This window comes from Cetorhinus maximus, chromosome 21 (assembly GCF_964194155.1).
Source record: "Cetorhinus maximus chromosome 21, sCetMax3.hap1.1, whole genome shotgun sequence".
Taxonomy (NCBI): Eukaryota; Metazoa; Chordata; class Chondrichthyes; order Lamniformes; family Cetorhinidae; genus Cetorhinus; species Cetorhinus maximus.
In genome coordinates, this window is record NC_135899.1 from 8,147,928 (window position 1) to 8,169,986 (window position 22,059).

Below are 22,059 nucleotides of genomic sequence, written 5' to 3' on the forward strand. Positions count from 1 at the left end.
ATTCAGCCCATAAATTTATAAACAAGCATAGGGAAAGTAACAATTTATAGGCACAGGAGAAGGGAGGTGATTTGTGGGTGAGGGCGAAGAATTTCTGCTTTGTACTAACCTCCAGTTTATAGTTAATTGCACAAGGGTAAGGTTAAAGTAAGTTAAAGTAAGTAAAAGTAACTAAAGTTTGAGTAAAGTGATTTAAAAGTTTAAAGTTAAGGCATGGCAGGACAGCTCAAGCAAGCAGAATGCCCGTCCTGTGGCAAGTGGGGAGTCGTGGACACTTCTCGTGATCCAGACGAGCCCATGTGTAGGAAGTGTCACCGGCTGCACAAGATTGAGCTCCGCATTTCAGAGCTTGAGCAGCAGCTGGAGTCACTGAGGTGCATCCATGAGGCAGAGAACTACATGGATAGCACGTTCAGAGAAGCTGTCACACCGCAGGTTAGGGGCAAGCAGGCAGGTAGGAAATGGGTGACCACCAGGCAATCCAAGAGAAACAGGCAGATAGTGCAGGAGTCCCCAGAGGTCCCGCTCACTAACCGGTTTTCCATTCTGGATATTGGTGAGGGCGATGGATCCTTGGAGGAGTGTAGCAAGAGCCAAGCCCTTGGCACCACGGGTGGCCCAGCTGTACAGGAGTGGTGGAAGAAGAGCGGAAGGGCAGTACTGATAGGGGATTCTTTCGTTAGGGGAGCAGACAGGCATTTCTGCAGCTGTCAACATGACTTCAAGATAGTTTGTTGCCTCCTTGTTGATAGGGCAAGGTTGTCACAGAACAGCTGCAGGACATTTTTGTGGGGGAGGTCGAACAGCCAGAGATCATGGTCCACATCGGTACTAACAATATAGGTAGGAAGGGGGATGTGGTCCTGCAATCGGAATTTAGGAAGCCAAGTAGAAAATTAGCAAATAGGACCTCTGAAGTAGTAATCTCCGGATTAGTCCCAGTGCCACATGCAAGTGAGTACAGAAATAGAAAGATAAGACAGATGAATGCGTGGCTAGAATGATGGTGCAGGAGGGAGGGCTTTAGGCTCCTGGGACACTGGGACTGGCTCTGGGGAAGATGCCACCTGTACAAGTGACAATCTGAACAGAGCCAGGACTGAGTTCCTTGAGGGTTGTTTTGCTAGTGCTGTTGCCTTGTGGGATTATGATGTTGTGGTGATAACGGAGACCTGGTTTACGGAAGGGCAGATCTGGGTGTTAAATATTCCTGGTTACATGGTGTTCAGAAAAGATAGGAAAGGGAAAAAAGGAGATGGGTTAAGGAGAGTATTACAGTATTGGAGAAAGAGGATGTGTCAGAGGATTCAAGGACAGAATTAATTTGGCTAGAGCTAAGGAATAAGAAGGGTGGAATTACATTGCTCAGTGTAATATATAGACCACCAGCTAGTGGGAAGGATGTAGGGGAATAAATCTGTAAGGAAATTACAGAGAGGTGTAAACATCACGGAGTAGTTATAATGGGGGACTTTAATTACCCCTTTATAGACCAGGGTAGTGGTAGTGCAAGGGGCATGAGCGATCCTGGATTGTGTGCAGGAGAATTTCCTACAAGTGTATGTGTCCAGTCCAACAAGAAAGGAGGCATAGCTAGACCTGGTCCTTGGGAATGAGGTGGGCCAAGTAGATCAAATGACAGTGGAGGAACATTTAGGGGACAGTAATCATTGTATCATAAGGTTTAGGGTGACAGTGCAAAATGACATTGATCAATCCAGAGTAAGAATAATCAACTGACACAGAGTGGACTTCACTGGGGCAGGAACGGAGCTGGGCCGGATAGAGTGGAACCAAATGTTGGCAGGACCTTTGCTGAACAATGGGACAACTTCAAAGAGAGAAGATTCAGCACAGTCGAGGTATATTCCCTCAAAATGGAAGGGTAGGGCAAACAAATCCAGAGCTCCCTGGATGACAAAGGGGATAGAAATTAAGTTGAAGAAGAAAAAGTATGCTTACGACAGGTGTCAGGTAACAAATATAATTGAGAACCAAGCTGAATACAGAAGGTTCAGAAGGGATATGAAAAAGCAAATACGAGAAGCAAAGAGGGATTATGAAAAAAGACTGGCAGCTAACAAAAGGAAATCCTAAAGTATTCTATAAGCATATTAATCGTAAACTGTGGTAAAAGGAAAAGGGCTTATTAGGGAGCAAAAAGGGAATTTACACATAGAGGCAAGAGGCATGGCTGAGCTGTTAATTGAATACTTTGCATCTGTCTTTACATACGAGGCAGATGCCGCCCAGGCCATGGTGACAGAGGAGGAAACTAAGTCACTAGAAGGGTTTAAAATTGATAAGGAAGGAGGTATTGGATAAGCTGTCTGTACTTATAAGTTGATAAGGCACCAGGACCAGATGAGATGCATCCAAGAATATTGAAGGAAGTGAGAGTGGAAATTGCAGGGGCACTGCAATAATCTTTCAATGTTCCCTGGATTCGGGGGAGATGCCGGAGGACTGGAGAATTGCAAACATTACACCGTTGTTCAAAAAAGGTTGTAAAAATCTGCCCTGCAATTACAGACCAATCAGTTTAACTTTGGTGGTGAGGAAACTTCTAGAAACAATTGATCGGGATAGAATTAACAGTCACATGGAAAAATGTGGATTGATTCGGAGGAGTCAGCATGGATTTGTTAAAGGAAAATCGTGTCTAACTAACTTGCTGGAGTTTTTTGAAAAGGTAACAGAGATGGCTGATGAGGGCAAGGCCATTGATGTGGTGTAAATGGACTTTCAAAAGACATTCGATACAATTCCACACAACAGGCTTGAGAGGGAAGTTATAGGTCATGGGATAAAAGGGACAGTAGCAACATGCATACAAAATTAGCTGAGGGATAGGATTCAGAAACTAATGGTTAATGGGTATTTTTCGGGCTGGGAGAAGGTTTATAGTGGAGTTCCTCAGGGGTCGGTATTGGGACCCTTGCTTTTCCTGATATATATAATGATCTAGATCTAGCAGGGGACAATTTCAAAGTTTACGAACGACACAAAACTTGGGAGAATTGTAAACTGTGAGGAGGACAGTGTGGAACTTCAAAAAGACATTGACAAATTTGTGGAGTGGGCAGATAGGTGGTAGATGAAGTTCAATGCAGAGAAGTATGAGGTGATACACTTTGGTACAACGAATATGGAAAGACAGTATAAGATAAAGGATACTACTCTAAAGGGTATGCAGCAGCAAAGAGACCTGGGTGTATATGTACACAAGTCATTAAAGGTGGCAGGACAGGTAGAGAGAGCTGGTACTAAAACATACAGTATTCTAGATTTCATTAATAGGGGCATAGAGTACAAGAGCAGGGAGGTAATGATGAACTTATATAAGACACTGGTTAGACCTCAGCTGGAATATTGTGTACAATTCTGGGTGCTACACTATAGGAAGGATGTGAGCGCATTGGAGAGAGTGCAGAAGAGGTTTACGAGAATGGTTCCAGTGATGCGACACACTTCAGTTATGAGGAAAGGTTGGAGAAGTTGAGACTGTTTTCGTTGGAGAGGAGCAGGCTAAAAGGGGACTTGATAGAAGTTCTCAAAATCACGAGGAGTCTAGACAGAGTACCTTAGGGAGAAACTGTTCCCGCTCGTAAACAGATCGCGAATCAGAGGGCACAGTTTTAAAATGTTTTCCAAAAGAAGCAAATGTGAGGTGAGAAAAAACCTTTTCACGCAGCAAGTAGTTGGAGTTTGGAATGCACTGCCTGGAATTGTCGTGGAGAGAGGTTCAATTGGGGCATTCAAGAGGGCATTGGATGACTATTTAAGTGCGCGAGATTCCAGGAAAGGCAGGAGATTGGCACTAAGTTAAAATGCTCAGAGAGCTGGTACAGACATGATGGGCCGAAAGGCCTCCTTCTATACCGTAACAATTCTGTGATTCTGTGAGGAGCTGGAATGGGCCATTCGGCCATTCAGCCTGCTCTGCTATTTGTCAAGATCATAGCTGATCTGATTGTATCCTTAACTCCACTTTCCTGTTTATCTCCATACCCTAAAAATGCTGAAACTTGACTCATACTCATCAACCATTCGTAATTTGCAACTAGATGGACAAACCTTCAACTTTCAGATTTATCACTGCTTCGTCACGATATGTTTTGGAGTCAACGAAACACGTATAGCTTCCTTCATCTGATGTTTTTATCCTCTTCAGTTTGAGAGAAGCATTTCCACGAAGAAATTCATCTTTAAAAAGTTCTGTTCTCCCTTGATAAGCTTTGTCCTGCACATCAGGTCGATCTTGTCCATCGGTGTATAAATGTACAGGTGAATCTGAGTCCAATTTAAACCATCGAATCTCCAAGTTATCCAGAGATATATCTGGTACCAGTTGGCACTCTAATACAACATCTTCATCTACAACAACTACGATGGGATCTTCTGGCACAAAAACATGGAATCTCTCTGTAAAATATAACATTTTAAACAACGTCAACGCACTTACTGTGGGACCAGGTTTAATCTTCAGGGAGATAGTTAAAGGAAACAAATAAAATTTCATTTTTAGTGCTAGTACTTCTTCCAAAAATCATGAATCTGGAAAATAAATTCAGAAAAGAAGGCATTAAAAAGAACAGAACATGACAAAAACTATAACTCATCCTTCTTGTATTGTTTACGCATTTACTGGTTCGCCAAGCAGAGTTTATATGAATAGGTCAGCTGGTAAATGGGCATTCTTACCAGTAAGCATTTTTTAAACACTCAGTTTCATTTTTAAAGTCCGATATTTCTGGACTCAATCTAGCTTGTTTCCTTCATTATCATAACACAGGGAACATGAAATTATTGAATGATTTGCACCAGAGAACAGATCAAGCCATAATTTTCTCAACATCTAATGCAACAAATCCAACCATTTCTGGGTTACTCAGTTAGTGTTTACATATCTACATAACATGGAAGTAATGTCAGGTGGTGACACTGGCTGTGAAGCAAATCCCAAGTACAGGAAGCAGTATATTCAGTTCCATTACTGATATTCTGAGCAGACTATTTTGGATGAGCCATTCAGATGACTTATTTTCAGATTAATAGTATTCCAGTTCAGCCCTTTATTGCTGAGCAAAGAACTTCGCTGTGTACACTTCAATTTTGTTCATGATGTTTTAAACAAGAACAACTTGTGTTTATACAATGCAGTTAATGTAAAGAAATGTCCCAAGGTGCATCACAGGAGCATTATAAAACTAAACTTGTCACCGAGCCACATGACGCAGATTAGGGCAGATGGCCAAAAGCCTGGTCAAAAAGACACATTTTTAAAATATTTTAAAGGAGTAAAGCGAGCTAGTGAAACTGAGAGATTTCAGGAGGGTATTCCAGAAATTAGGGCCTAGGGGGCTGAAGGCTGGGAATCCTGAACATATCAGAATTAGATTAGCGCACTCTCAGAAGGTTGTAGGCAATATTCCCTTCAAACTGTGCGGTAACCCAAAAGTGACCACGCAGGATGGAACAGCTGACCTCTTTTAGATTATTCCACATGTACAGTCAAGCAGTTAAAGAAACCACCTGTGCACTCAAAATAAAATAGAGGGATGTTGGTTGTCAAGTTGGAGGAGATATAGGGATAGGGAGGGGTGAGGCCATGAGGGGATTTGAAAAGAAGGAGAATTTTGAAATTAAGGCACTGCTTTACCCACAGCCAGTCGAGGTCAGCAAGCACAAGCCCAATTAAAACTGCTTTTTCTACATTCAAGCCCCACTTCCATTCTTACATAGAAACATGGAAACTAGGAGCAGGAGTAGGCCATTCGGCCCTTCGAGCTTACTCCGCCATTCAATATGATCATGACTGATCATCTATCTAAACGCCATATTCCCGCTTTCTCTCCATACCCCTTGATGCCCCTAATATCCAAAAAATTATCTATTTCTTTCTTGGATATATTCAGTGACCCTGCCTCCACAGCCTTCTGTGGTAGGGAAGTCCACAGGTTGACCACCCTCTGAGTGAAGAATTGTTTCCTCATCGCGGTCCTAAATGGCCTGCCCCATACCCTGAGACAGTGGCCCCTGGTTCTAGACTCCCCAACCAGGGGAAGCATCCTCCCTGCATCTAGTCTGTCTAGCCCTGTTAGAATTTTATACGTTTCAATCAGATCCTCTCTTATTCTTCTAAACTCTAGTGAATTCTTGAGCTCACAATATGGGCTGAAACTTACAGTGCAGTACTGAGGGACAGTTGAACTGTTGTCTTTTTAATGAGGCATAAACCAAAGTCTGGTGCATCTGTTCCAGTTGGTGTGAAGGATCCCATGACACTAATTAAAGTAGTTTAGGGATTTCTCCCAATGTTGTGGCATATTTCTCACTCAACAAATATCATAAACAGATTCTTTAATCAATTAACTAATTTGCTGTATATGTGACCTTAATCTGTACAAGTTGGCCGCCGCATTTAGCTACACTGTTAGATTTGTTTTTCTAGGAGAGAAATTTGATTCTTTAATCAAAGTCCTCAAGATTAAGAAGGAAATTTTCAAAATGTTTGATCCTGATAATATCTTCAGTATGTTCAAAGATTTAAATTCTCAGGGCAGCAATGAGGAATGAAGAGCACAAGAAAAGGTGGGTAGAACTTATACACTCTTGAAATAATAGAGCTGTGACAATAATGAGAAGAAAGACGACAAATGATGGAAATCTGAAACAACAAAAAATGCTGGAAATGCAGGTCTATCAGTTTCTATGAAGAGAAAGGATAGGTTCAGGTTTATTGTGTGCACCCTTTTCCATGGCTGTCTCTGGTAGTGAGAGGGTGTAGAGCTGTTTGATTAGATGCTGGTGAATGTATCTGAAGCAGATTGAAGGATACATAGGAAGAGGATTAGGTGGATTTCCCCCTGGAAAAAGACCCTTTGGGCTATTTCTCATTGTGAAAATTCAAACAATCATTAGCTAAGCTGGTGAAGATATGCTTGTTCCAAAGCAAATTGTCAGTCAGATTTGCAGTAACAATTCCATTGCTTACCTGACAGTACAGGATGAAAAGCCAGTAGGAACACAATGCTGAAGCATCTTCCTTTCATCATTGGAAAGAACTGGTTGATGTGTTTCACCTGAAAAAAAATAATTCCAAGATATATTTCGTAAAGAGGCATAACAAAGCACTGAAATTAAGTTTATTAACATAAAGAGCCAGATCTTCTAATCAGTGGTGATGCCGCTCACATCGCTGCTGTCTGTGGAGATCACTGCATGCTTACCTTTTGCGACTCCCAGCCAGGCCTTCTATTCCCGACTGCATCAACAAAGACTCGGAGCAATGATCCAGGAGGAAACTGATGAAGAGGAGCAACGGAGAGGGGACACCCCCTTTTTTACGACATTAACTGCCGAATTCAGGTAAGTTTTTAAAGGTCTCAAGTCTTTCAAATCTCTCTCATATGTCCCATGGGCTCTCCATTCCCCCGTCCCCCCATGTTCCCCATATCTCCAGTGACCCCTCCATTCCCCAATGCATCCTCCACGCACCCCATACCCTCTCCATATCCCTTCATATCTCCCAAGCACCCCCACGTCCACTCATCCAGTATCCACTATGTACAGAACTCATAAACCATATAATAATACTGGGAAGACTTTGAAATGCTAAGAAGACAAAGTAAAAACAATCAGCCATTCAAACTCTGCTTAAAAAATTGCCCCGCTTATAAGCTCATAAAACTGTCAAACAGAGCTATTAATAATCCCCTTAAAAAAGCTTCAAACCACTTAACACTTCCTAAACTTATTCAAATAAAAAATCAGACATTGAAAAACTACTTCAAAGAAAGATAAACTTATTACAAGCTCATAATACTCAATGAAACAAAACTAGCAGTCCCCTTTGCAGCTGTATAAAGATTCCCCAAAGGGCTGAATCCATTAGTGGGTCTTGGACCTAGCCAGGCATTCATAATGAGGCCATCTAGCAAAATATATGTCTGACCATCTGCTTTTTTGTTGCAATTACGACATGGACTCTCCCCAAGGTTCATGAACTGATTTACCTGGTGTGCCTCCTATAGCCTCCAGGAACCGATCTGCTTTGACAAAAATGGCAACCTAAGGGAAAATTGTATTTGCAGCAGGCAGTTATATGGTGGGCAAGTTTGCTCCGCATTAGAAGAGGCATGTCTGGCCTGTAGATTTATATGAAGCACAGGAGGCTATTCAGCCCATTGAGTCTATGCCGGCTCTCTGTAGAGCAGTTCAGTCTGTCTCATTCTCTGCTCTATGCCCGTAACCCTACAATTTTATTTCCTTCAAACGCCCTTCCAATTTCCTTTTGTAATCATTGATTGTTTCTGCTTCAACCACACTCATAGGCAGCGAGTTCCAGGTCATTATCAGTCATTGGTTAAAAAAGTTCTGCCTCAAATTCCCCCCTACATCTCTTGCCTAAAGTCCCCAATCCCTGTACCATTAGCTAATGAGCCACAATTTTGTTCACCAGCCTTTGATGTGGTACTTTGTCAAAGATTTTCCTTGTCTACATTACCCAAACTTGTCATAATTTTCTACATCTCAAATCTCCCCCAATCTCCTTTGCTCTAGGGAGAACAAGCCAGCATCTCCAACCAAACTTGTAATGAAAACCCTTCATCCCTAGAACCATTCTGGTAAATCTTCTCCGCACCCTCACATCCTTCCTAAAGTGCGGTGATCAGAACTGAATGCAGTGCTCTAGATGTGGCCTACCATAAGAACTTTATAAAAGTTTAACATCGCTCCCTTGCTTTTGGACTCAACACCTCTATTTATGAAGCCCAACATTTCATATGCTTTGCTGATCACTCTCTCAATATGTCCTGCCATCTTCAAAGATCTATGCATATGCATCACAAGGTCATTCTGTCTCTGCAAAGTGTCATTAAGTCTAATTTGCCCCTCCTTATCCCTTCTGCCAAAATGAATCACCTCACACTTCCCTGTATTAAATTCCATCTGCCACCTGTCTGTCCATTTTGATGGCTTATATATGTCTTGCTACAGTCAATTTGTATCATCCTCACCATTTTCAACTCCTCAGAGTTTGGTATCATCAGAAAAGTGTGGAGGTTTACTCTGTATTTGCACTGGTCCTAGCACTGACCCTCACAGAAGCCCTGCCCCTCAAGGAACAGCACTGTCTACCATCCTCCAGTCTGAAAAATAACCGTTTACCATGACTCGTTGTTTTCTATTTTTAGGTTAATTTTTAATACAAGCTGAAGCTGATCCTCCTATTCAATGAGCCACAATTTTGTTAGCCAGTCTTTTATGTGGTACTTTGTCAAAGGCTATCTTAAAATTCAATTGTTTTCCCTTCATCATAGAAACACAGGACCAGGAGTAGGTCACTTGGACCATCAAGCTTACTTTGTCATTCAATTAGATCATGGCTGATTATCTACTTCAATGCCACTTTCCCGTGGTATCTCCATATCCCTTGACGTCATTAGTCTCCAGATATCTATCAATTTCTGTCATAAACATTCTCAATGATTGAGCTTCGCCACATTCTGGGACAGAGAATTCCAAAGATTCACCACTCTCTGAGTGAAGACGCAGTCTTAAATGGTCTACCTCTTCTGAGCCCTGGTTTTACACTCACCAGCCAGGCGAAATGTCTTATCTACATCCAGCCTGTCTCGCCCTGCGAGAATTTTGTAAGTTTCAATTAGGTCATTCTTTGAAACTCCAGAGAATACAAACCCAGTCTCCTTAATATCTCCTCACAAGACAATCCCACTGTCACAGGGATTATTCTGGCGAACCTCCGTTACACTCCCTCTACGGCAAGAATATCCTTCATTTGATAAGAGGGCCAAAACTGTACATAATACTCCAGGTGTGGTCTCACCAAGGCTCTACGCAACTGCAGCAAGACATCCTTACTCCTGTACTCAAATCCCCCTCTGATGGAGGCAAAATACCATTTGCCTTCCTAATCATTTGCTGCGCCAGCATGCTAGCTTTTAATAACCCCTGAACATGGACGCCCAGGTCCCTTTGGAAACTCGCACTTCCCAACCTCTCACCATTTAATAAATATTCTGCCTTTCTGTTTCTTCTACCTTCACATTTGTAACTTCACACTCATTCACATTATATTCCATCTGCCATGTTCTACCCCTTTTACTTAGCCTGTCCAAGACCTCTTGAAGCCTCCTTGCATCCTCCTCACAACTTACATTCCTGCCCAGTTTGGTGCCAACAGCAAATTTGGAAATATTACAATTGCTCCCCACATCTAAATCATTGATATAGATTGTGAATAGCTGTGGGTCTACCACAGCTCCTTGTGGTAGCCAACTAGTAACAGCCTGCCATCCTGACAATGATTTGTTTATTCCTACACTCTGCTTTCTGTCTGTTAACCATTTCTCAATCCATACTAGTAAATTTACCCCAATCTCATGTGCTCTAATTTTATTTACTAACCCCCCTGTCGAAAGTCTTCTGAAAATCCAAATGCATAACATCCACTGATTCTCCTTTATTTATGCTACAAGTAACATTCACAAAAAAATTCCAACAGGTTTGTCAAATATGATTTCCCTTTCATAAATCCATGATGACTCTGCAAAATTTTACCATTCTTAGCTAAATGTCCAGTTACCACATCCTTTGGAATAGATTCTAACATTTTCCCTGCTACTGATGTCAAACTAACAGGTCTGTCATTCTCCATTCTCCCTCTTCCTCCCTTCTTAAATAGTGGGGTTACATTTGCTACTTTCCAGTCTGCAGGAACCTTTCCAGGATCTATAGAGTTTTCAAAAATAACCACCAATGCATCCACTATCTTTCCAGCCACCTCCTTCAACACTCTGGGATGAAGCTCATCTCATCCGGGGATTTATCAACCTCCAATCTAGTTAACTTTACAAGTACTGCCTCTTCAGCTGTGGCTCAGTTCATAGCACCCTCACCTTTGAATCAGAGGGTTGTGGGTTCATGTCCCACTCCCGGAAACCAAGAACTGTGATTGTACTCGAACGAGTTGCAATCTGTGACTGTTGATAACTCGAAAGAGTTTCACTAATACTAAGTGCTTTTAGTTTCACAAGTCCCTTGGTCACCTAATTTTTTCTGGGAAATTTTCTGTATCTTCTTCCGTTAAGGCAGATGTAAAGTAACTGTTTAGTTTCTCCACCATTTTCCTGATCTCCACTATAAAGTCTCCTACCTCCACCTGTATTGAGTCCACATTCGTCCGAGCTAATCTTTTCCTTTTCACATACCTAAAGAAGCTTTTACAGTCCACCTTTATGTCCCTTCTCCTTCTCTGTTACTTCAACAAAAAATTCAATTAGTCAAACACGATCTGCCTTTTACAAATCCGTGTTGGCTCTCCTTAATCAACTCAAACCTCTCCAAGTGCCTACTTCGTTCCCCTAATTATTGTTTCCAAAACTTTACACACTACTTATGTTAAACTAACTGGTCTGCAGTTAATAGGACCTGTCCTCATACACTTTCTTGAATAAGGCTGTCACATTTGCCACTCTCCAATTACCTGGCACCTCCCTCATATCAATGGAAGATTGAAAGATTATGGGAATCACTTCCACAGTCTCCATCCCCACATCGTTTAGCAAACTGCTAGTTTTAGCTGACGAGTAACCCATTTGAAATAACAATTCTTGTAAACTAATGGAGTGTGGAATTTCAAAGAAGTATTTCAAAGAAACAGTATAATCTCAGAGCTGACATTCCTTACTTGTGTCTTGTCCACGTTCTTAAGAAAGTTTATCTTTTTTTAAGCATTAATTAAAAAGTCATGCAGTTTGAAAACTTACCTTTGGCAGAGAAATACTGATCAGGAAATACATCCAGGAGTGTTATGGTGAACAAAGTTGAAAAATCATCATTATGTTAAGCTGCAGGAAAAAGTCAAGATACAAGGTTACATTTGCAGTGGGCTAAAAAACAAATCACAAAAGGTTATTCTGTCCTATATAATATGGGTGTGAACTCTTTTGGAGCACACTGCAGTCTGCTAACCTCAGTAATTAGACCTGGGTGGTTAGATTTTGGTTTAGTTTGACCATTTTTTGGCTATTTTCAACGCACAGTCCTGGTGGAGACAAAGTCCCATCTGCACATTGAGGATACCCTCCATCCTGTTGTGTGGCACTGCCACCATGCTAAATGGGATAGATTTCAAATAGGCCTAGCAGTTCAAGGCTGGGCATCCATGCGGTGCTGCAGGTCATCAGCAGAATTGTACTCAACCACAATCTGTAACCTCATAGCCTGGCATATCCCCCACTCTACCATTGCCACCAAGCCAGGGGATCAATCTTGGTTCAATGAAGAGTGCAGGAGGGCATGCCAGGAGCAGCACCAAGCATACTGAAAAATGAGCTGCCAACCTGGTGACGCCACCACACAGGACTACTTGCATGCAAAACATCATAAACAGCAAGTGATAGACAGAGCTATGCGAATCCACAACCAACAGATCAGATCTAAGTGCTGCTGTCCTGCCACATCCAGTCGTGTATGGTGGTGGACAATTAAACAACTCACAGGAGGAGGAGGCTCCACAAATATCCCCATCCTCAATGATAAAGGAGCCCAGTACGTAAGTGCAAAAGGCTGAAGCATTTGCAACAATCTTCAGCCAGAAGTGCCGAGTGGGTGATCCATCTCAGCCTCCTCCAGAGGTCCCCAGCATCATAGATGCCAGTCTTCAGCCAATTCGATTCGCTCCACGTGATATCAAGAAATGGCTGAAGGCACTGGCTACTGCAAAGGCTATGGGCTCTGACAATATTCTGGCAATAGTGCTGAAGACTTGTGCTCCAGAACATACCACGCCCGTAGCCAAGCTGTTCCAGTACAGCTACAACACTGGCATGTACTGAGCAATGTGGAAAATTGCCCAGGTATGTCCTGTACAGAAAAAGCAGGACAGATACAACCCAGACAATTGCCGCTCCATCAGTCTACTCTCGATCATCAGTAAAGTGATTGAAGTGGTCATCAACAGTGCTATCTAGCGGCAGTTGCTTAGCAACAACCTGCTCACTGATGCTTGGTTTGGGTTCAGCCAGGGCCACTCAGCTCCTCACCTCATTACAGCCCTGGTTCAAACATGGACAATAGAGCTGAAGTCCCGAGGTGAGGTGAGAGTGACTGTCCTTGACATCAAGGCAGCGCTTCACCAAGTGTGGGACCAAGGAGCCCCAGCCAAACTGGAGTCAACGGGAATCAGGGGGAAAACTCTCTGCTGGTTGGAGTCAGACCTAGTACAAAGGAAGATAGTTGTGGTTGTTGAAGGTCAGTCATCTCAGCTCCAGGACATCACTGCAGGAGTTCCTCAGGCTGGTGTACTCGGCCTAACCATCTCCAGCTGCTTCCTTCCATCCTTCCTTCAACCTTCCTTCCATCATAAGGTCAAAAGTGGGGTTGTTCACTGATGATTGCACAATGTTCAGCATCATTCGCAACTCCTCAAATACTAAAGCAGTCCATGTTCAAATGCAGCAAGACCCGGATAACATCCAAACTTGGGCTGACAAGCGGCAAGTAATATTCACGCTACACAAATGCCAGACAATGACCATCTCCAACAAGAGAGAATCCAACCTTCGCCGCTTGATGGTTAATGGCATTACCATCACTGAATCCCCCACTATCAACATCCTGGGGGTTGCCATTGATCAGAAACTGAACTGGACTCACCATATAAATACTGTGGCTACAACAGCAGGTCAGAAGCTAGGAATCGTGTGTCGAGTAACTCACCTCCTGACTCCCAAAGCCTGTCTACCATCTACAAGGCACAAGTCAGGAGTGTGTTGGAATATTCCCCACATGCCTGGATGAGTGCAGCTCCCACAACACACAAGGAACTTGATATCGTCCAGGGCAAAGCAGCCCACTTGATTGGAACCAAATCCACAAACATTCACACCCTCTACCACTGACGCACAGCAGCAACAGTGAGTACCATTTACAAGATGCATTGCAGGAATTCACCAAGGCTCCATCGACAACATCTTCCAAACCCACGACCACTGCCATCTAGAAGGACAAGGGCAACAGATAGATGGGAACACCACCATCTGGAAATTTCCCTCCAAGTCACTCACCATGCTGACTTGGAAATAAATCGCCGTTCCTTCACTGTCACTGGGTCAATATCCTGGAGCTCTCTTCCTTACAGTAGATGTACCTACACAACATGAAATGCAGTGGTTCAAGAAGGCAGCTTACCACCACCTTCTCAAGGGCTACTAGGGATGGGCAATAAATGCTGGCCCAGCCAGCGAAGCCCACATCCCGTGAATGAACAACAAAATAAAGTTCTGAGAAGGCTGTGCTCCTAAGGACTGATCACCCTCATCAAGTTGTAAAAAGTTGTTGTTAAGTATGCTTTTTTCCTTTAATAAACTTCTTTAATATTTATTATCCAGAGTCCTGCTTTTGCCTTAATTGGTTAAGTCTTGTCTGAACCCAAATTATTACATAGTAAGTTAGGGTGGCTGAAATCAATTAAGTTATAGATAACAAGATCCGATAACAGGGGGAAAAAAATCAAAGCCTCATCGTCAGAAGGTATCAGGAATTTACACTGAAGAAGTTCTATCTCTTGGGGTGAATTTGAGGTGATGCAATTTAACCTTTTTAAAACTAAAAAGGAAATTGATAAAACTTATCCAAGCACCTCGCCCACTCTAGTGAAAGGTTCAAATACCAAGGCACATGAGTTAAGACTTAGAAAGTTAGCATTACAAAGCAAAGTCACTCAGGACCATAAAAACAAAAAGCTAAAAGCTACTGCGGATGCTGGAAATCCAAAACAAAAACAGAATTACCTGGAAAAACTCAGCAGGTTTGGCAGCATCGGTGGAGAAGAAAACAGTTGACGTTTCGAGTCCTCACGACCCTTCGGCAGAACTGAAGTATAGTTAGGAGAGAGGTGAAATATAAGCTGGTCTAACGTGGGGGGCGGGGGGGAGAGAGAAATTGAGGGTGGGGTGGTTGTAGGGATAAGCAAGCAGTGATAGGAGCAGATAATCAGAAGATGTCACAGACAAAAGGATCAAAGAGGTGTTGAAGGTGGTGATATTATCTAAGAAAAGTGCTAATTAAGAATGGAAGACAGGATACTCAAGGTACAGCTCTAGTGGGGGTGGGGTGGAAAGACTAACAAAGTTTTAGTTTTAGATTTAAAAATAATGGAAATAGGTGGGGAAAGAAGAATCTATATAAATTATTGAAAAAAAAAAGGAGGGGGAAGAAATGGGGTGGGGATGGGGGGAGGGGGAGTTTAAGATCTAAAGTTGTTGAATTCAATATTCAGCCCGGAAGGCTGTAAAGTGCCTAATCGGAAGATGAGGTGCTGTTCCTCCAGTTTGCGTTGGGCTTCACTGGAACAATGCAGCAAGCCAAGGTCAGACATGTGGGCAAGAGAACAGGGTGGAGTGTTAAAATGGCAAGCGACAGGGAGGTTTGGGTCTTTCTTGCGGACAGACCGCAGGTGTTCTGCAAAGCGGTCGCCCAGTTTGCGTTTGGTCTCTCCAATGTAGAGGAGACCGCATTGGGAGCAACGAATGCAGTAGACTAAGTTAGGGGAAATGCAAGTGAAATGCTGCTTCACTTGAAAGGAGTGTTTGGGCCCTTGGACGGTGAGGAGAGAGGAAGTGAAGGGGCAGGTGTTGCATCTTCTGCATGGGCATGGGGAGGTGCCATAGGTGGGGGTTGAGGAGTAGGGGGTGATGGAGGAGTGGACCAGGGTGTCACGGAGGGAACGATCCCTACGGAATGCCGCCAGGGGGGGTGAAGGGAAGATGTGTTTGGTGGTGGCATCATGCTGGAGTTGGCGGAAATGGCGGAGGATGATCCTTTGAATGCGGAGGCTGGTGGGGTAATAAGTGAGGACAAGGGGGACCCTATCATGTTTCTGGGAGGGAGGAGAAGGTGTGAGGGCGGATGCGCGGGATATGGGCCGGACACGGTTGAGGGCCCTGTCAACGACCGTGGGTGGAAAACCTCGGTTAAGGAAGAAGGAGGACATGTCAGAGGAGCTGTTTTTGAAGGTAGCGTCATCAGAACAGATGCGATGGAGGCGAAGGAACTGAGAGAATGGGATGGACTCCTTACAGGAAGCGGGGTGTGAGGAGCTGTAGTCGAGGTAGCTGTGGGAGTCGGTAGGCTTGTAATGGATATTGGTGGACAGTCTATCATCAGAAATTGAGACAGAGAGGTCAAGGAAGGGAAGAGAAGTGTCATTGATGGACCATGTGAAAATGATGGAGGGGTGGAGATTGGAAGCAAAATTAATAAATTTTTCCAGGTCCCTACGAGAGCATGAAGCAGCACCGAAGTAATCATCGATGTACCGGGGCCGGAGTAGGACTGGAACAAGGAATGTTCCACATACCCCATAAAGAGACAGACATAGCTGGGGCCCATGCAGGTACCCATAGCCACACCTTTTATTTGGAGGAAGTGAGAGGAGTTTAAGGAGAAATTGTTCAGTGTGAGAACAAGTTCAGCCAGACGGAGGAGAGTAGTGGTGGATGGGGATTGTTCGGGCCTCTGTTCAAGGAAGAAGCTAAGGGCCCTCAGACCATCCTGGTGGGGGATGGAGGTGTAGAGGGATTGGATGTCCATGGTGAAGAGGAAGCGGTTGGGGCCAGGGAACTGGAAATTGTTGATGTGACGTAAGGTGTCAGAGGAATCACTGATGTAGGTGGGAAGGGACTGGACAAGCGGAGAGAGAAGGGAGTCAAGATAACGAGAAATGAGTTCCATGGGGCAGGAACAGGCTGACACGATCGGTCTGCCAGGACAGTTCTGTTTGTGGATTTTGGATAGGAGGTAGAAGCGGGCCGTCCGAGGTTGGGCGACTATCAGGTTGGAAGCTGTGGGAGGAAGATCTCCAGAGGAGAAGAGGTCAGTGACAGTCCTGGAAACAATGGCTTGATGTTCTGTGGTGGGGTCATGGTCCAGGGAGAGGTAGGAGGAAGTGTCTGCGAGTTGACGCTCAGCCTCCGCGAGGTAGAGGTCAGTGTGCCAGACAACAACAGCACCACCCTTGTCAGCAGGTTTGATGACAATGTTGGGGTTGGACCTGAGAGAATGGAGTGCAGTAAGTTCAGAGAGAGACAGATTAGAATGGGTGAGAGGAGCAGAGAAATTGAGACGGCTAATGTCACGCCGACAGTTCTCAATGAAAAGATCAAGAGAAGGTAAGAATCCAGAGGGAGGGGTCCAGGTGGAGGGAGAATATTGGAGGTGGGTAAAAAGATCCGTTGAATGGGGAGAGGACTCCTGCCCAAAGAAGTGAGCACGGAGATGAAGACGGCGGAAGAAGAGTTCAGCATCATGCCGAGCCCGAAATTCATTGAGATGAAGGCGTAAGGGTATGAAACTAAGTCCTTTGCTGAGCACTGAACGTTCAGCATCGGAGAGGGGAAGGTCAGGGGGTATAGTGAATACGCGGCTGGGGCTGGGATTGGAAGATGGGGTGCGGACCGAGGGACAAGCAGGGGTGGAGGGTCCCTGATGGGTGTTGGTGTCGATGAGTTGTTGGAGCTTGCGTTCCTTAGCACTTGAGAGAAAGAGAAAAAGTTTCTTGTTGAGGCGACGGATGAGGCGAAGAATAAAATGAAACTGGGGGCATGCGCAGCTTTGAAAAAGGGTGCGGTGGTGCTGCTGGAGGGAGAGGTCGAGTGTGTTCATATGGCGGCGCATGGCACTGAGTGTGGATCTCAGAATGCGACGGGAACAGCAGTCCGAGAAACGTTTTATGTCCCGGAGATACCTGTAATCCTGGGTGGGTTCGAAACAAGAGGGATGGAATTTCAGTTGAAATCTACGTGGGGTGAGTCGGAGACGGAGACAGTCACTGAGAAAGGAAATATGGCTGTGAAAGCGGGTTTTAGTAAACACCTTGTCAAACACCAGGAGAGAAATGGAAAGCAATGAAGGTGAACAGGGCAGAAGAGACAGGTGGAAATCCTGTCGGAGAACAGAGCAGTACTTCTTCAGGGAGGGCATTTCTTGAAGAGATGTGGCAGTCAATTAAACACAGAGATAAAAACAAAAAGCTAAAAGCTACTGCGGATGCTGGAAATCCAAAACAAAAACAGAATTACCTGGAAAAACTCAGCAGGTCTGGCAGCATCGGTGGAGAAGAAAACAGTTGACGTTTCGAGTCCTCACGACCCTTCGGCAGAACTGAAGTATAGTTAGGAGAGAGGTGAAATATAAGCTGGTCTAAGGTGGGGGGCGGGGGGAGAGAGAAGTTGAGGGTGGGGTGGTTGTAGGGATAAGCAAGCAGTGATAGGAGCAGATAATCAAAAGATATCACAGACAAAAGGATCAAAGAGGTGTTGAAGGTGGTGATATTATCTAAGAAAAGTGCTAATTAAGAATGGATGGCAGGATACTCAAGGTACAGCTCTAGTGGGGGTGGGGTGGAAAGACTAACAAAGTTTTAGTTTTAGATTTAAAAATAATGGAAATAGGTGGGAAAAGAAGAATCTATATAAATTATTGAAAAAAAAAAGGGGGGAGGGGGAAGAAACGGGGTGGGGATGGGGGGAGGGGGAGTTTAAGATCTAAAGTTGTTGAATTCAATATTCAGCCCGGAAGGCTGTAAAGTGCCTAGTCGGAAGATGAGGTGCTGTTCCTCCACTAGAGCTGTACCTTGAGTGTCCTGCCATCCATTCTTAATTAGCACTTTTCTTAGATAATATCACCACCTTCAACACCTCTTTGATCCTTTTGTCTGTGACATCTGTTGATTATCTGCTCCTATCACTGCTTGCTTATCCCTACAACCACCCCACCCTCAACTTCTCTCTCCCCCCGCCCCCCACCTTAGACCAGCTTATATTTCACCTCTCTCCTAACTATACTTCAGTTCTGCCGAAGGGTCGTGAGGACTCGAAACGTCAACTGTTTTCTTCTCCACCGATGCTGCCAGACCTGCTGAGTTTTTCCAGGTAATTCTGTTTTTGTTTTCACTCAGGACCATTTCACTTTAAGGTTCAGAGAATTATTGACTAAGTACCAGAGAAGAGGGTATGGGTAATGGTTACAATATTGGTCTAGAAATCTAGTGGCTTGCATTAATAATCCAGAGAATGGGATTCAAATCTTACCATGGCAGTTTGAGAATTTGAATTTGGTTTTGCTAAAAACGTGAGAATAAAAAGCTGATATAAGCTTTGGAATACCCTCCTGACAACTCTCCGCCTCTCCATCTTGCATTCCTCCTTTTAGATTCTCCTTAAAAATTACCGCTTTGATCAAGCTTTTGGTCACCTGTACCAATATCCCCTTCTGTGGCTCAGTGTCATTCTTTGTTTTATAATGCTCCTCTGAAGTGCCTTAAAGTTGCTATATAAATATTATTACACAAGAACACATGAATTAGGAGCAGGAGTAAGCCTTCCAACCTCTCGAGCCTGCTCTGTCATTCGATAAGATCATGGCTGACCTCATTGTGGCCTCAACTCCACTTTCCCATCTGCCCCCAGCACCCAACCCCCCCGCCCCAAAACCCTGGACTCCTTTGTCAAACAAAAATCTCACTCAGTCTTGAATATATTCAATGACCCTGCCTCCACTGCTTTCTGGGGAAGTGAATTTCACAGACTAATGACCCTCTGAGAGGAAAAATAAAACACTCCTCAGCTCAGTCTTAAAAGGGAGAACCTTCATTTTTAAACTGTTTCCCCTGGTTCTACACTTCCCCACAAGGGGAAACATCCTCTCAGCACCCACCCTGTCAAGTCCCTCAGAACTTATATGTTTCAATGAGATCACCTCTCGTTCTTCTAAACTCCAACTCTAGGCTCAACCTTTGCTCATAAACTAATCCCTTCATCCCAGAAATCAGTAAAGTTATTCTTTTCTGAGCTGCTTCTAATGCAATTATTTTTGCTGTTATGAGACGAAATTGTGTGATGTGGTAAGACAGTAAAAGGATAGACTAGTTATGCAAAATGTACTTTTCCTTGTCGTATTATACAAATGCCAGCACTATCAATAGTATAAAATTCCTTCATTTCACCCTGTCCCTCAGTTTCCCCAGGCAATAGGATTGGATTTTTGACGACATGTGCTGTTTGAGACACTTATACAATGTTGTGATTAATCACCCCCTATTCCTCTAGATGTATGTGAGCAAAGTCCTCCCCTTCTCCTTCCATAAGGTACCTCATCCCCAAAATCATTCCACTTGTCTTTGTAATATAGAAAAATTATTTAAGTGAGAGGGAGGCTTAAGGTCATTATTACAAACTCCTGCTGCTGTGCCAGCCTCTCTCGTGGTCTCATACTGGTCTAATATTGCTGTATGAGAACAAATGCTCAAAACTATCAATAATAAACACAGCCCTATGATGGCCCGACAAGTTTATCCAGTGAATATACAGACCAGGACAGTCCCCAGTTTGATCCCGGACTTCCAATGTTAATTGATCTTAGCCAGGACAGGGACTAAAATACTTCACTGCCTCACATTAGGGGGAGAAATATCAGCCATCACTCACATTCCTGGTCATTACCATTATACCATACTGTAGCTGCACAAGCTAAAAACAAGCTCAGGCTTGGCTACGATGCCATTCTGGCCGAAGAGTCTGCCAACATACATTATCAAGGGTTACACATTAATAATGGCCACTCGGGTGACATCATTGTACCAAACAACTTCTTCTTCTTCTGATGAAAGGTCATCAGCCTGAAACGTTAACTTTGCTTCTCTCTCCACAGATGCTGCCAGGCTGGCCAGATGTGGAGGATTCACTTAAGGGGAAGGTGGAGTGTCACTGGTACCAATACACCTGTTTCGAGGACAGGGAGAGAGAAAATAAATCCCCAATCGTTGCTTAGGTTTAATGAGTAGAGATCAGTGACCAGGAAAACAGAACTGTGTTCCCAAAATGTACCTTCACAACAAAAACATGCTGCTGAATAGAATTTACTGCAGAGAAGCTGGCCATTTGGCCAAACCAGGCTATACCAGTGGTTATGCTCCACACAAGCCTCCTCCCACTCTATTTACGCATCTCACCCAAAAAATTATCTTCTTATTCATTTCTCTTCCATGTGTTTTTCTAGCATCCCCTTCAATGCATCTATGCTATTTATCCCAACCATTTCACATGGAAGTTAGGTCCACATTCTCACCACTCACTAAGGAAAGAAGTTTTTCACAAATTCTACACTGGATTTATTCGTGATTATCTTGTATTTCTAGCCCCTAATTTTGGACTGTCCCACACATGGAAATATCCTCTCCACTTCTACCTATTGAACCCCTTCATAATATTACAGACTTCTATCAAGTTACCTTGATGACCACGGAAGATGCATTCATAACGTGGCCGACAGGTTGATTATCAGCTTGTAAATCCTTCCAATACGCCTGATGGTAACAAGTAAAAGCGGGAGAGTTTCCTGGTCAGCCATACTGCAGGAGGCAATGGCAAACCACTGCAGTACCTTGCCAAGCATGATCATGGACCAATCCAATGGAAGTCCATGGTGGTCAGCACCCTCTCAGGGCATGGTAACTGAAGGAGGAGGAGGATCAAGTCAACTCTCAATCTTCTCTTCGTATGAAGATGAGATTAAGGGAGGATAAGATGGCCGTGAACTTAAGCGGAGAGAGGCCATGTTGACTTAAAATGGAGGTGAGAATCACCAATGATGAGAAATTAAAACTGAAAAAGTTGTAACCACCTGTCAACCAGCCTGACAGCATCTGTGGAAAGAGAAGCAAAGTTAACATTTTAGGTTGATGATCTTTCATCAGAAGAAGGAGAAGTTGGTTGGTACAAAGGCTGAGAGAGGAAAGCAGTGAAGGTATTTTGGTGAGAAAATTACTCCGAACGGCAGTAGGAAATGAGGATATTAAATCAGAAGTGAGATGCTCAAAGGAGGAGAAAGTGCCAGAGCAGGAGAGGGCCAAGGTGTAATTTGGTGAAAAAAGCCATACTGGCATTGTGAAGTCTTGGTGAGGAAAGTGGAGGATTCACTTAAGAAGGTATCATCACACCTCAGGAAGGTTTCCATCCAGGACATGATGTT

General features: G+C 43.8%; 2 protein-coding genes across 4 annotated transcripts in view; both read right to left on the minus strand.

Annotated features, from left to right (window-relative positions):
• Positions 1 to 22,059, minus strand: part of LOC144695628 (butyrophilin subfamily 3 member A3-like) — a 267,537-nt gene that overhangs the window by 170,163 nt on the left and 75,315 nt on the right. The window lies entirely within an intron of this gene.
• The window catches only part of LOC144695630 (butyrophilin subfamily 1 member A1-like), a 99,812-nt gene that overhangs the window by 76,201 nt on the left and 1,552 nt on the right, over positions 1 to 22,059 (minus strand). For all 3 annotated transcript variants that reach the window (XM_078566535.1, XM_078566533.1, XM_078566534.1), the window contains exons 2-3: positions 6,998 to 7,085; positions 4,078 to 4,425 (exon numbers count right to left, since the gene is read on the minus strand). In XM_078566535.1, the coding sequence (XP_078422661.1) occupies positions 4,078 to 4,425; positions 6,998 to 7,058 (409 nt within the window). In that variant the 5' untranslated portion in view covers positions 7,059 to 7,085. The remainder of the gene's footprint in view (positions 1 to 4,077; positions 4,426 to 6,997; positions 7,086 to 22,059) is intronic.